The 15,548-nt window shown below is 35.6% G+C and overlaps 1 protein-coding gene across 1 annotated transcript in view; it reads left to right on the forward strand.

Moving 5' to 3' along the window:
* The window catches only part of LOC140163729 (E3 ubiquitin-protein ligase rnf213-alpha-like), a 175,020-nt gene that overhangs the window by 56,009 nt on the left and 103,463 nt on the right, over positions 1 to 15,548 (forward strand). Inside the window, exons 40-46 of the mRNA XM_072187044.1 lie at positions 1,720 to 1,853; positions 2,301 to 2,393; positions 2,889 to 3,083; positions 4,939 to 5,102; positions 6,323 to 6,551; positions 7,562 to 7,732; positions 8,890 to 9,065. Of these exons, the coding sequence (XP_072043145.1) occupies positions 1,720 to 1,853; positions 2,301 to 2,393; positions 2,889 to 3,083; positions 4,939 to 5,102; positions 6,323 to 6,551; positions 7,562 to 7,732; positions 8,890 to 9,065 (1,162 nt within the window). The remainder of the gene's footprint in view (positions 1 to 1,719; positions 1,854 to 2,300; positions 2,394 to 2,888; positions 3,084 to 4,938; positions 5,103 to 6,322; positions 6,552 to 7,561; positions 7,733 to 8,889; positions 9,066 to 15,548) is intronic.

Raw genomic sequence — 15,548 nt, forward strand, 5'->3', positions numbered from 1 at the left:
TATCCATCAGCATGAAAAATTTTGATAAAATGTTTATGTGCTGGGTTGAATATAATGTTGATCAAATACATTTTTATAGCATATTTTTTCATTTTGTTAGATATGATGATGAAGAGGAGGATGGACAATTTATGCATCCCTGGTCCCCTTCAACAACGTTGAGTGCTGAATGGAATGGTAGATGATTGTGTTATATGTTTACCCCAACTTTGTGTGGATGTGGAGGAAGTGAGAGGGGAGAAAGCACAAAATCTTCAACTATATAAATACATCATTTCCCATTTTGCCCATAATTTATGTGCATTAGACTTTAAAAATGTATAAAAGTGTTCGTACAATTTTGCACATTATTGCAGGTGACTTTTAAGTCATTTGAAGGCAGCGTTCGAAATAAGTGGTTGTTTGTTTGCCCGAGACAACTAAATCTAGCACCGAACAACCAAGAATGCTACTGGTGGTTGTCTGTTGGACAACCAAAAATCTGCATGAGCAATACATATTTCTCAGTCGTGATACAAACCATGAATAGAAATAGTGGATAAATTGTATACATCGTAATATATTTTATTAACCATTGATCAAATCCGACTGGTTAAACAGTCACCTTTTGCAGAAGTTTCGCTGCTGAAAAATATGGACAACCAAAAAATGAGACCTGATTATCTGGTGGACAACCACTTTTATTTTAAATTGTGGGATAGGCTTTTACGACAGGAATTCATAACAATTAGTGGGTTTTTTAGCGGGTTCACCAAAACTTAAAATCAGCAGATAGGCGAGGTCTGCTTGTTTCTGTAGACAAAGGGCAGTCTTCAGTGAACAGCTCTTTTCAGAGCCACCAAAACTTAAAAATCAGCAGATAGGCGAGATCTGCTTGTTTTCTGTAGACAAGGGGCAGTCTTCAGTGAACGGCTCTTTTCAGAGCCACCAAAACCTTTATATATTAGCAGATAGGCTTAGATCTGCTTGTTCTCTGTTGACAAGGGCAGTCTTCAGTGAACAGCTCTTTTCAGAGTCATCAGTAGACAAGGGGCGGTCTACATGTCTCATTCTTAGGTACTTTGTCCTAAAGAAGTCAGAGCTACTCCTGACGAAAGCTTGACAGTTCTAAACTTGTCCGACGGCAAACCCGCTAAAAAACCCACCACTTTTATTTTCTTATTTCGAACACTGTTTGAAGGGATTAAAATCCCTTTGAATGTATTACTTTTACTCTATGAATGAAAGTGTAATTTTTGTAGTTGCTTTTCAAGTAATGCTTGTGGTTAAAGCAATAATGTGTCGGATTTGCATAAAGAATAAATTCCTATTTAAATGTTTGTTTTCACTGATCACATTATCCCCTTTGAATATCGAGCCAAACAAATGAGGTATAAGGAAGAAAATTGCCATTTCATTCCAGCACCTACAGTGCGTGTACTACACTCACCGATCGTAACATGTAATACTGCACGGAGCATCGCGCTCGATGTGTGTACACATAAGTTGACATCCACGGGAGATGTTAGCAAGCAGTCGATCGATGAACTCTGAATAAAACCAAGTCGACCCGGTTTTAATATAAAAAGTTAAATTTTACTGTTATTACGTGGTATTTTAGTACACCACTGGGCATTATAATTATGCAAAAAGTAGAAATCCGAGTAAAATTGAGGGGGTCGCTGTGAAGCAAATCACACATTATGGCTTTAATTGTAATGATTTATCATTAATTTACAGGCACAATTCCACTTCGTGAGTTGGTGTATCGTGTTCAAGCTCTGCCACCAAGCATGCTACCTTTAGTATGGGACTTTGGACAGCTCAATGCAGAAATTGAAGCCAAATATATTCGCCAGATTGTACAGAGATATGTAAGTAAATGTGGTTCAAATTAACAAAAACAAAACAGTGTATAAAGTATATGACCAAACTTAATTAAATCTCAAATAATTGTCAGTTTGTATTAGATTTTGATATTTAAAATAGGTTGGGGCACTATAACGCTAAGGATGCATTGCCAACCTTGGTGAAAAAAATTGTGTTGATAAAACTGTAGACATTTTAAACTTAGTGTAGACATTTTAAACTTATATGCAATTTTTTACCCTTAAACACTTCTGAGAAAAGAGTCTTGACTAAGTCACATTTCGAGTACATGTAGCCTGAGGTCAGATATTGTCAGAAGTCATTGGGTCAAAATCAATTAAATGATCGTTTTGCATATAACCTGCACTTGCTGGAAGTGATTTTTTTGTTAATTTATCTTGTTAAATTTCTTCATGATTGCCTGACATGTTGTTGTTGATTATTTTCCACAGGTGAACACTGAAAGGCTGAATGCCTCTATTGATCAAGCCAGAATTATCACTGATGTCCTGTCTGCTTCTCAGCAATTCATGAGAGACCAAGAGGTAGGCCTTTGGGTGATAAATATACATATATGGGAAATCTTTGATTTTGTAGATTTTTCAGACATAAAGACCCAAATGACCTATAATTAAATGGGCAATTCCAGTTGTAACTATGCACCTCCTATTGAAGACATGACCTTAATCTTCCACATAGGGATTATGAATTGAAATGGGGCTACCTGAATGGGTGACTCCATTTGAAGTCTACACCCCAAGTGTGGAAGATTAAGGTCATATCTTAGGTGGTGTATGAATTTCAACTGAATAGCTCAATGTTTGGCGTAATGTCCAACTCTGCCTGCTAAATTCTCAGTTGGACTATTAAATGTGTATTATGTGTCAAGTTTTACAATTTGAGTTCAGTTCCAAAAAACTTGATGCAGTCCTGAGGATTTTGTTCATTTCTTGCATTAAATATGAGTAAACCTCTGTAAGCTTACTGATTATTGGATCAAAAATTGCATAAATTGATTGTATTAACTGTTTACCTTACAGAATGAATGTAGTTTTGTCAGCTTACGAGATGTAGAGAGATGCCTAGAGGTTCTTGTGTGGTTTTATGACCATATGGACATGCTGAGACCATTATTGAAGGCTAAAGCTGAAGAAAGGGAGAAGGACGATCAAGAGGAGGAGGATTCCCCATGGGAGGATGATGAGGAAGATTCCATTCTTGAAGATGATGAGGAGGTTGGTAATATTTTGGCACCTACAATGGGTTATTCCAGTTGAAACCCATACACCCACTATACATGACCTTAAGGAAGTGTGAATTTCTAATAGGGTTACCTGAATATGCGACTCTATTTGAAATCTGCATACCTTGTGTGTGAGATTGTCTTCCATAGGGGATGCATGGATTTCAACTTGAATATCCCAACATGTCATTGAGACTTATATGTTATTCATGACGACCGATCTGGGAAACTTGTTTGCACTGCCCTCTATACAAGTTATTGAATAATTTTTCACTATATATCCATCAATAACTACCGTTAGTTATTGATTATTCACCAATTCTGACCCATCTATTGTTATCCCGGCCATCCGTTATTTGTTTAACAATGAACTTTATTAAACATCGATACAGCATCTCCTCGCTATATCTACAGTGCATAGGCATACACGCATCATGGCATTTTAATATTGAGACATTAGCGTGATCATTTCTTGCATGATTTCTATAATTTATATTAATTGTGTTCACTTACAAAAGTATCAAATCACAGAATGTAATTTTTGCTTCTTTTACTATATAAAACATACACGTTCCTTCCTTAAGAATCACGCAAGCAACAAACAAGCAGACATGTTTTTAATGTTTTAATGCCAAAATTCTGTGCATAATACGGCCCACAAATATCGTTCAAATTCACTACTTTCATTTCATTTCCGACCAAATGTGTTTCTAGTTTTAATGAGCATGACAGTCAATGTTTATGGTATTGAAATAAAAAGTTTGGATTATTATTGGTATAAATCTAAATTTCTTGTTTGAAAACAGTCAAAATATCCATTTTTTGTGTAGAAAATATGCCATATATAAAACATCGTATCTCGCTTATTTTTAGGTCGATTTAACTCAGGTTTTTTACAATTAATTTATTTGACTGTAAAATAAAATTTAGAAACATAAACTGACCTGGTAGTCTCATACCTAGACAGAACAACCTGTATTTTGAATCAGTTTCCAAGCGGGATGACGTCACCACGAGGAACTAAATGGACGCCACTATTCGGCGAACTAGCATTGCATGATGGGTAATTTCTGGTTCGGTTAACAGGAACAAGACTGCACAGTGTCAACGGCGATCGGCCCTCTTGTATTATGTGGATGCACAACTGATTGATGATGCTAAATGATATAATATGATGACATGTCGTGGAAGTGTGCTGATTCCTGTTTTTTTTTGTTTTTTTGCATTGCACATTATGAATCACCTGTTTTAACCATTGCCACATATATGCCTATGTAACATCTAATGATGAACATCAAAGCTGGCTGAGTAATATCATTGTATCAAATTATCTTGATAAATATTAATGAATTTCTTTCTTTGCATTATTGATGAATATTGATGATTTTATTTGGACCTTTGTCAAAATGTTTGTGGGACAAATTAATATACAGTATGCACAATAAATAAAAAATACCAGTTTTGAGTGTGACTTCATAATGTGCGCAAGGATGTGATATCAGTGAAGGCAAATGATACAGAAATCGCCAAATTATGAAACAACAACCAATTGAAGGTACAGATTATTGTACCTTATTTATTGTGCAAAAGGATGAGATATTGAGGACTTCAAATGATGCAGAAATCACCAAGTTATGAAACAAAAACCGATGGAAGGTACAGATTATGATGTTACCTTATTTATTGTGTACCCTGTACAATGTACTGTTTGTATATAGCCATTTGGGCATCAAGCAATGAAGAATTTAAGGTACATTTTGACTATAGTTTGTGAATTCTTAGGGTGTCAGCTGCAAATATACATTTCTTTCACAATAACAAATTATGTGTATTTTTCATTCTGTCAGGGACTAGATGATCTGACCATGTCACTAGTGTTGGCGATTGGTGTATGCTATCATGCATGCTTGCAAGAAGGCAGACAGTATTATAGGGAGAATGTAGCTGAAGCATTTGATCATCCATGTGAATTGACTGATGGAGCAGATCAGATACTAGAAGAAATAACAAGGTAATACTTCTTTCTTTGTCTGAGACATCTGATTATATTTATTCATGAAAAATGCCTGGTACTATAAGGAAAATGTTCATGTGTACGGACAACTGAATACCTGAGTGGAAGAAGGGCCCAACTACATCAAAACTGTTTTTGAGATATGAAGAAAAAACTTAATATTTGGAAAAGTTTTATAGACAGAATGTTTTCATCTTCAGGGGACCTTTAATACATGAACATACAATATTACATACATTCAAAATTATATATGATGTTTCCATGGCAATGGTACAGGTCTTAATACAAGCTGGAGTTGGGCCCTTCTTCCACTAATATATTTAAAGTGCCAGTTCCGTAAGTAGATGTGTTATAAATAGCTACAAAAATTTGATAATTATCTGTTAATTGCAGATAGGTAGAAGCATGAAATATGTTAACAAGAAAGTTTATTGTAGTGAAAAGCAGATTTCATGGATGAACAAAATTCCTCTTTAACCCAATATTTGTGGAAGGAGGGCCCAACTCCATGTAGTTGGGCCTTTCTTCCATGAAAACCATGATAAAGTATACGTGGAAGACTATTAAGAGAGTGGATTTTGGCTCATCTTTCACACACATGGAAGAACAGTGTGTAGGCAATAAAATGCTGGGTCTAACTCATTTTTGTACAAAAATGGATTGGGCTCTTTTTCCACTCAGGTATTCATTTTTTTTCCAATGTCACGAGTGGCATCTATTTTGGAAATGCTCATGCTTGGAAAAGGTGGGGTCCATCCAAATTGCATTTTTGCCAAGAAAAATATATTGTGCTGTAAAGCAAATCAAGACTTCAACACTCAGTTTTGGTTCCCTATATTTTTGGTTAAACTACCTACTAGTGTAAACATTGGTAGTATCCTTGATAATGTTGATTAAAAAGCAAAAACCTAGTGTCATGAAGACTTGCTTTAAAATTGTGTAAATTTTGATTGTACTTCTTTGATAAACACATTTTTGGTTTGTGATTTTTGTGTGAATGGTAACAGAGACAGTTTCTTCCCCCATTTCTCTATTTTCTCTTTCTCCCTCCCCTCTCCTCTTTGTCAAATTACTTGAATCACCTCTACTCCTCAAAATCTTCCTCAGGTTATTTTTCACCAGTAGATGCAATATTTATGTCACTTGATTTTAGAGATTTGTGCACATTTTGATGATATTTTTTTGGTTGTATTTCATTATTGCTGTTCCTGTTTTAGGTGCCAAGATGTCTTTCTGGACCAAGTGATGAATCTCGATGCCAACATAGCCCGTAATGCAGCACTCAGAGAGAATGTGTTCATGATGGTGATATGTATAGAGCTACGAATACCACTGTTTCTAGTAGGGAAGCCTGGCAGCTCCAAGTCTTTGGCCAAAACCATTGTAGCAGATGCAATGCAAGGAGAAGCAGCAAGATCTTCAGATCTCTTCAAGCACTTGAAGCAGGTTAGTAGCGCTGTACCTGCCTGCATATGGCAGATGGTTTTCACAATGGCTTTCCAAACGTTTCTGTCCTGCATTGCTGTCTTGAAATCTGCTGCCTCCAGTCAGGTGTCCTCCTCGAGGGTGTCAATGTAGGTGAGAATAGGCCTTTCTTTTCCCACACTTCGGTATCCAGTTGACCAATATATACACAGCTAATACTGCACAGAAATAATATTGCACCGAAAGATTGCAGTCATTATAGAAACACTATTGTTTAATATCCTGTTCCCAGACATTTTGAAGATATGCTAATTAGATCGGGTGCATTTGGTGATGATATGCTAATTAGATTGAGTGCCTTTGGTGATGATATGCTAATTAGATTGAGTGCATTTGGTAATGATATGCTAATTAGATTGAGTGCCTTTGGTGATGATATGCTAATTAGATTGAGTGCCTTTGATGATGAAATGCGAATTGAGTTGTGCATTTGGTGATGAAATGCTAATGAGGTTGGGTACATTTGAGTGATGATATGTTAAGATTGGGTGTATTTGGTGATGATATGCTAATTAGATATGGTACATTAGGATGGATGTAAAATGATTAGCTAAAATCAAAGTAGGAAAGATATATTTGCCTAGATAGATGGCTATTGATTGTCTTTTGTGTGAAGAGTCTCACCCAGAACATATTTTCCTTCTAAAATTACACAGACACTGTACTTTCATCCGAGTAAATGCACAAGTGTTTTTAAGTGATATAGTGAGGCATGTGAAGATATGGGTTGTCATTTTGGTTCACTTTGTGTGACAACAATAAGTGCCTTCTTTATATGGAGTCATAACCTGATATGAAGCACAAGGCCAGGGATTTGGTCTTTTAACTTTGGTGCCATATTTGGCTTTGTCCGTGGCTGCAAACTTTGAAATATATCATGAAGATCTTTATTTCAATATTTTGTTGTTATATGAATATTCATAATTTTCAGCATTACTTGCTTACATTTTTGGTATTATCTTCATTGTCAGGTTCATATGTCATCCTACCAGTGCAGTCCATTGTCAACTCCAGATGGTATTGTGGGCATCTTCAGACAATGCAGCAAGTTCCAGGAAGGCAAAGATCTTGACAAGTTTGTGTCTGTTGTGGTGCTAGATGAGGTTGGTCTGGCAGAAGATTCCCCCAGGATGCCTTTGAAGGTAAGCCAAAGATAACAAAAGATGGTATTGTAGGTTCAGACAATGAAACAATTTTTTAGGAAGGCAAAGATCTGGTTAAGTTTGTGTCTGTTGTACTAGATGAGGTTGGTCTGGCAGTAAACTCACCCAGGATGAACAATGACAGACCTGTAGTCAGTACCAAAGGAAAAATAGTTGTTCTATTTCCCCGATATATAAACCATTTAGTATTTGCTTGATATGCATGGGTTCGAGACCCCGTCCCACCACTGTGTTGCGCCCTTGGGCAAGGCGCTTTGCCTCGCTTGCCTCACCCCACCCAGGTGCAATGGGAAGCTGTTAGGGGTTGTAACAGTCGTTGTACTGGTGAACACTGCGCCAATTGTAGGCTGCAAATGTGGTTCCGACATATTCTAATGATGGCGGAATAAATGTAAAGCGCCTTGAGGCTGTTTACGGCATAAAGCGCTATACTAATATCTACATTTATTATTTATTGTTTTATTACACCAAACTTGGCTATGGGGACACCGATACTTTGGATTGGGAGATTACTACAGGTATTTGGTGGGCTATGATAGGTTTGTTGAATGTTTCATCACAATTTCAACAACTCTTCCTATACCTTTGTACAGGAGCCAACCGTTGTTAAACCGTGATGAACCCACACTTTTATCAGAAGCGTATACTGTGAACGCGAAAGCGAGACTACGGCGTTCGCGAGAGCGCGGCGTAAAATTCGTCATGCCTGGAACCTTTGTGCGTATGCCAGCTTACAAGTTGAATTCAGTATTTTCAGGTAGCGGCTAAACATTGCCGTTTTATTCTGTAGTTTTATTGCTGATATCAAAAGAGAAATCATCGAAGTTTTTGTAAGGCTGAGTGGCAATGATTAACTGACATTCCTCGTAAAATAATCGTGAATTATACGATATTTAGCTTCTTTTCGTTGTTGAAGGGATTCAATCATGTTTTATCGTTGTTCATCATCGTTCAACAACTCGCGTCTGCTCGTCTCGCGCGGTTTACTTCGGCTCGGGCAGCGCCAAGTAAACCACGCAGCACGCGCCGCATCGTTGTTAAACGGTGATGAACAACGTTGTTAACATCGTTGTTAAACGGTGATGAACAATGGTGAAACATGATTGAATCCCTAAATGAATTTCATTACATAACAGACTCTTCATCCTCTATTGGAGACTGGATCAGAGGAAGATGAAGATGAACCAATACCACACAAGAAAGTTGCCTTCATTGGATTATCTAATTGGGCATTGGATCCAGCCAAGATGAACAGAGGAATATTGGTATCCAGGGAAGAACCCAATCTGAAGGAGCTGGTAGAAACAGCTAGGTAAGGATCAAGGCAGTTGAGCTAGTTCCCCATATCATTATGCCTCCGGTTTTTAGAATCCACTGAACCAGTGATCAGAAAAACATGGGTTAGGATAACAAAAATGACTGTTAAGAAAGTCCACTAGATGACCTCAAAAGGTCAAGTTGTCTGTGAAAATAAAAATGGGGACATACACTATGAACCACAATGGCCTCATCCCAATGGCATAGTTCAATAACCTCAATTAAACACTCTTAGTGCAAAATTTGACCTCAAGTTGCAGAGTATGAGTTTTTGTACCCAAATTTTCAAGGTCATTCAATGAATGTACAAATGTATTGGGGTTAAAGAACTGTGCCCTGATAGATGAACATGTTGTGGATCCTAGTGATAGTTGTCACAAACTTGTACACTTTTGAACAAGTCAACATGTGGTCATCATCAGAAGTATTTCTTAATATATTGGACTAGCACCTCAGATATATGTTTTTTTTTATGACAGTAATGGAAAGTAGAGTGCAAATGTTCGTAATTCTCAGTACAAATATTTTTTCAAAATACAATTTCAAATGACATTAGGAGTGTAAACACCAATCTCCTAATTTGCATGTTCCTCCAGCTAGCTCATCAAAATACAACAGTCACCATTCATCTAGTTATTTATGATATATATGGTGTATAATATTCAATGGGAAATTGCAAATGTCTCATAAAGATATGCATAATAAGTTGAAAGGTCTCAGTTCAGTTCAGTTCAGTTTTATTTTCATCTCAACACACATACATATAAATAACATGATATAAAAAAAACCATTTTGTAATAAATTAGTAACAATGCAATGCCAAATAATTTATAATTGAGATACCAATATTAATATTACAAAATAATATTTTAACAATGTGGTATGAGAGATGTGGATGCCACAGAAACGAAAAGCGTGTAAAGTTGTGGCACCCATTTGAAAGTTACAGACAAGTCTATAGCTTAAATACAATATTCGATATTTATAAGGTTACAAATTCTATGAATGCCATAGACAGACAACATAAAGTCCGAAAAATCAATGAAGCATAAAATGCGAACTAAAGCAGCGCATGTAAATCCATCATGCAGGAGAAAGCACTTTAAACATCATCAGGTAAATATCCATTGATGAGGTTTTGTTTGAATGTTTTTTTAAATACTGTAGGAGACGGGATGAGTTTAAGGGATTGGTCAAGATCATTCCAGAGGAGAGCACCATGTGTTTTGATGGTGTTGCTAGCAAAAACCGTATTAAATAATTGGATGTGAAAGTCTTTAGAATGTCTGGTATCGTGTGTATGGATGTAAGTCATTAGTAGTAAAGAAGTTGTCGAGAGGTCATTTGGTAGCATTTTGTAATGAAATTTATGCATAAAAAATGCTGTTTGAAATTTGAAAATGTCAGGGATCTTAAGGGCAAGTAATTGGTGGAAAAGTGGGTCAGTGTGGGCGAGCCACAAAGAATTTGTGCACGCCCTAACAACTCGTTTTGTAGGAGAAAAAGAGAATCCAGATTGGCGTTGTTTCTATCTGCCCAGACAATTGCACAGTAAGTTAAATAGGGAAGCACAAGTGTATTATATAAGGTTTGCAAAGAGGCCTCCGTAGAAAAGGGCGGACTTTACGTATAATACCATTATATTTTGACACAATTTTAGTGATGTGTGTAGTATGTGATTTCCAGCTGAGGTTATCATCAATAAGTAGGCCTAGAAATTTGGTAGTATGAACCAGATTTAATTCTGTATTATCTATTAGTACTTTTATATTGATTTCAGATTTATTATTGTATTTATTTTTAAAAAGCATATAATTAGTTTTTTGATGTTTAGTGAAAGTTTATTTAATTTAAACCAATTTGATATTAAAATAAGCTCAGCATTAATGATTGATTCGAGGTGATGGTGATCTTCATGCGAGAAAAGTATGTTGGTATCATCTGCAAAGAGGATAAAATGTGGGATTTTGGAACACAGGGGAAGGTCATTAATATATAATAAGAAGAGGAGGGGACCAAGAATTGACCCCTGTGGAACTCCGCAGGTGATATTCGTGAGAGGAGAAACTGCTTCATTAAATACACACATTGTTTCCTATCACTGAGATAATTTCGAATCCATGTATTGGCCAGACCTCTGATACCATAATGATCGAGTTTGTTCAAGAGGATGTTGTGGTTTAAGGTATCGAATGCCTTACTGAGGTCAAGAAAATGCCTGCAACATGATGCTTTTTATCAAGGTTTTCTGCAATTTTGCAATAAAGCTCATTAATGGCCATATATGTGGATCTTTGTGGCGGAAACCAAACTGATGAGGGCTTAGAATATCATGAAGTGAAATAAAATTTAAAATACGATTATAAATAACTTTTTCAAGAAGTTTTGATATTGATGGTAGAATTGATATAGGCCTATAATTAGAGAAATTGTGACAATCGTCTGCTTTAAAAATGGGTGTGACTTTAGCAATTTTTAGTTTTGAGGGTACAATACCGGATGATAAAGATGAATTGAAGATGTGGGTGAGAGGAATACTTATTTCAAGATGATTGATTTTAGAAGATTGGAGCTTATTCCGTCTGCACCAGAGCTATAGGTGTTGTTAATTTTGGAAGAGAGCTTGATAATTTCCTCAATTGATGTTGGAGAAAGGAAGAGGCTTTTGTTGTTTGAAAAGTCATTGAAGGTTGACGGGAATTATTATCGGGTTCCGAATTTTTTCTGCCAATAATGGTCCAATATTTGTGAAAAAATCATTAAATTTCAATGCAATGTCTTTATTATTAGTGACTTTATGACCGTTAACGGTATCAGTAAAGAAATCAGGAAATTTCGTTTTTTATTCCTACCTAAGAGTTTATTTAGAGTTTGCCACATTTTTTCATGTTATGACTGTGAAATTCAATTTCGGATGTGATGTGCAGTTTCTTTGAGGTACTGAAGCAGTGAGTTTAAGTAGTTTCTATATTTATTATATTTCAGTTTATTCTCCACAGTGGGCTTAGAGATATATTTTTATAGAGTCTGTCTTTAGTTTTAATCGATTTTATTAGGCCACTTGTAATCCATGGTTTCCGAGGAGATTTTTCTTTGGATAATTTAGTTATTTTGTTTGGACAATGAATATCAAACAAGGTGGTTAATTTGTTATTGAAATCATTATAAGCACATTCTGTGTCATTGTTGTTTGTAATGAATGACCAATCCACAAGTGCAAGAGCACTTTTAAAACCTCTGATGTTATCTGGTTTCATTTGACGTGACTTTTTAAATGATGTTTTCTTGGATGTGTTATGACGTGAATTCCTATTAACGAGGGAAAATATTGGAAAGTGGTCAGAGAGGTCGGTAACAAAAATACCAGACTTAGTTACTTGTGATATGTTATTGGTGAAAATGTTATCAATGAGGGAAACACTGGTGACTCCATTTTTATTTGTTTTAATACGTGTAGGCCTATCTATACATGGGATGAATTGGTACGAGTAAAAAAGATGGACAAAAGTATTTACTTCAGGCCTAGAATCATATTTTAGGAGATCAATGTTGAAATCACCAGTGATGTAACAGGGTTTTTTCTCTTTAGTGACGATGTTCAGTGTATTGTCTAATTGCATAATAAAGTCATTCATAACAACTGTATCAGGTTTGTAAACTCCTCCAACGAAGGTGTTATGGGAGTTGTTTGTAATTTCAATAAATAATGAATCACAATCAGGGCAATCAATTTTTAAATCATGTCTAATACGATAATGGAATTTAGGATGAATGAAGAGAGACGCCCCTCCGCCAGTTCTTCCTCCTGGCCTGATGCAATTTTCGTTTGAATAATCATTGAGATCGATGAGATCCAAGCGTCCTCAGATGACCTAAACCATGTTTCGGTGAAAGCGTATATATCAAACTGATGATCAATAGCTGAAAGATAGTTTGGTACATCATTGGCACGTTTATTAAGGCTTAATGCATTGAGGTGGAAAAGAGAAATTTCAGTGTTTTTGAAGTCAGTTAAAAAAAAAAAATATATATATATATAATATATATATATAATCCAAAGTGAATAGGAATTGGATTATCTAGAAACAAAAGTAAATTAAAACAGTTGGAACAGATGAGTCAAGCTCACTTATACCAAAATGTGAGGGAATAGGGGTGGGCTGGGATAATAATAAATACTGATAATAAAAGGGTAATGGCTGGATGTTGGCTAATATACAAAGAAATATACTTCAACATGATCAAGATACTCAACATGTCATGAACATAAATATATAGAATAATGAAAGAACAATTGGGAAGTGTATGTACACGCCTATCAATATACCCCAATATCATGAATTAATATCAACTGAACATGTCATCAGTAATGTAAGGTACTGTCAAATATAAATAAGTATAGTAGATATCAATATAGGCTGAACAGCTTAAGGAAATGTCTATGAAGTATACACTCCAAATTTCAAGGATTCAAAATAAATCCCAAGGGACTGCGATTAGGGACCAATCAAGTGCCAGATCCAAAATCAAATCTTTAAGATTCAAAATTAAATCTTTAAGAATTAAAATTAAAATCCATAAGATTGACTTCAAATCTAAAATTGACCGGTCCCCAACCACAGTCTCAAGGATTCACTTTTAAATCCCTGCAATTTAGAGTGTAGGCCTACTTGCACTCTGTTGCACTGTATTTTGTGGTATGGTATGAATACCAAGATCTAATAATTCACCCAAATTTGAGAAAGAGAAGCACAGGAACAGAAGGCAAAACATCGCACAAGTAGGACAAATATCAAAGACAGTAGACACCGCCTGTATGCAATTCATCAAACATGTGTACAAAACAGATCAAAATTAACTAATTATAATAATGAATTCATAATAAAGTCAATTAATATAGCTTACAACTTACTACTGATTAAGCATATATGAAGGTGGGGTGGAGATGTTTCCATGTTACAGGCATCCTGTGCCATGTCAACATGCTTTTATTGTAAGTCAACAAACGAGAACATGGGAATCATTTATATGAGTAATGGTGAAAGATATGGCATCATAATAAAACTGATAATGAAATATCAAAAGATCAATAAAATAAATAAATAAAAAGAGAACAACATTATGGAAAGTTACAAAGGATAATAACAATAATAATAACAAAGTCTTCAGGAACTTATATATAAAGTAGGCCCCTATAAGCTAAGCAGCAGATGATGACTTGTTCGCGGTATACACCCACTTGCATAATACTGAGGTGCGCCAGGCTGTGCTGAGTTGTAGTATACATGTAGATACCAAGATCAAGATGACAGGGAGGAGCACAGTGCAATGAGATCAAAAGGCAAGAATATTATGCAAGTAGGTCAATTTCAAAGACAATGTATAGATATACTGCAACAAAAAAGATTCAATACAAATGGCAAATCTAATTATTATTAATATTATTATTATTATTTTGGTGTAATGGGGTGGAGAAAACGATTTCCATGTTACAGACATCCTGTGCCATGTCAATTCAACATGCTTTTATTGTACAACAAAAATAAAACATGGGTATCATAGGGCTTAGGGTTTGAACAAATGTAATGGTAAAACATAATGCACCACAAAATATACCCACAAAATAATGATTTTAATCAAAAAGATAAATCGAAAGTGAAAACAACATTATTGTAACCAAAGTTGCAAATGGTAATATTTAAAGACAATATTTTAACAACAAAGTCAGTAGAAAATGATAAAATAAGTGATAGGCCACGTAGCAAAAGATGATCCAAGGAAATCGGAATAGCCATACTTGCATAATACTATAACGTACACTAGCTGTGCCGCGATGTGGTACATCATTATGTTGATACCAAGATCAAGATGACAAGGAGGAGCACAGTAGAATGAGAGAACAAAAGGCTTATAATATTATGCGAGTAGGCCCAAATTTCAAAAACAGCAAACAGATTCAATAAGACCAAGTGTAATTTCACTTGATATTAATAAACATTAATAGTTCATAATAAATCAATTTACAACCACTTGTGAACGTGTATCCTGAACAATTATCATTATTTACTATTACTATACATGGTACTAATAATCGTACAAATAAATAAGACGCAATTTAAATAAATAGACCAAATTGCACTGAGTACATCACATTCTCTGGTGAAATGGAACGGAGGACATTGACCCGATCAGAGAAGCCCACATGATGAAGACCAGCAGCAGCTAGCTACAAAGGCCATAGAACTCCAGGCTTGAGCACGATAACAGAAGTGGAGAAAAATCAGATCGATCACATCATCTCCTGATCAGCTGATTAATACAATCAAGTAAGGTATGTCTGGACAGGTCAATGAACTGAAAAAGTAAACATTGCGCTACTGACTGAGTCAGTGATAGTGTGAACACCCCACTAAGCTGATGATGCGTGTCAATGAAAAGTGCAATCAACCTAATCAGCTGATGATAGTAAAATAGGAGC

Source organism: Amphiura filiformis, chromosome 11 (genome assembly GCF_039555335.1).
Source record: "Amphiura filiformis chromosome 11, Afil_fr2py, whole genome shotgun sequence".
NCBI classification, from domain to species: domain Eukaryota; kingdom Metazoa; phylum Echinodermata; class Ophiuroidea; order Amphilepidida; family Amphiuridae; genus Amphiura; species Amphiura filiformis.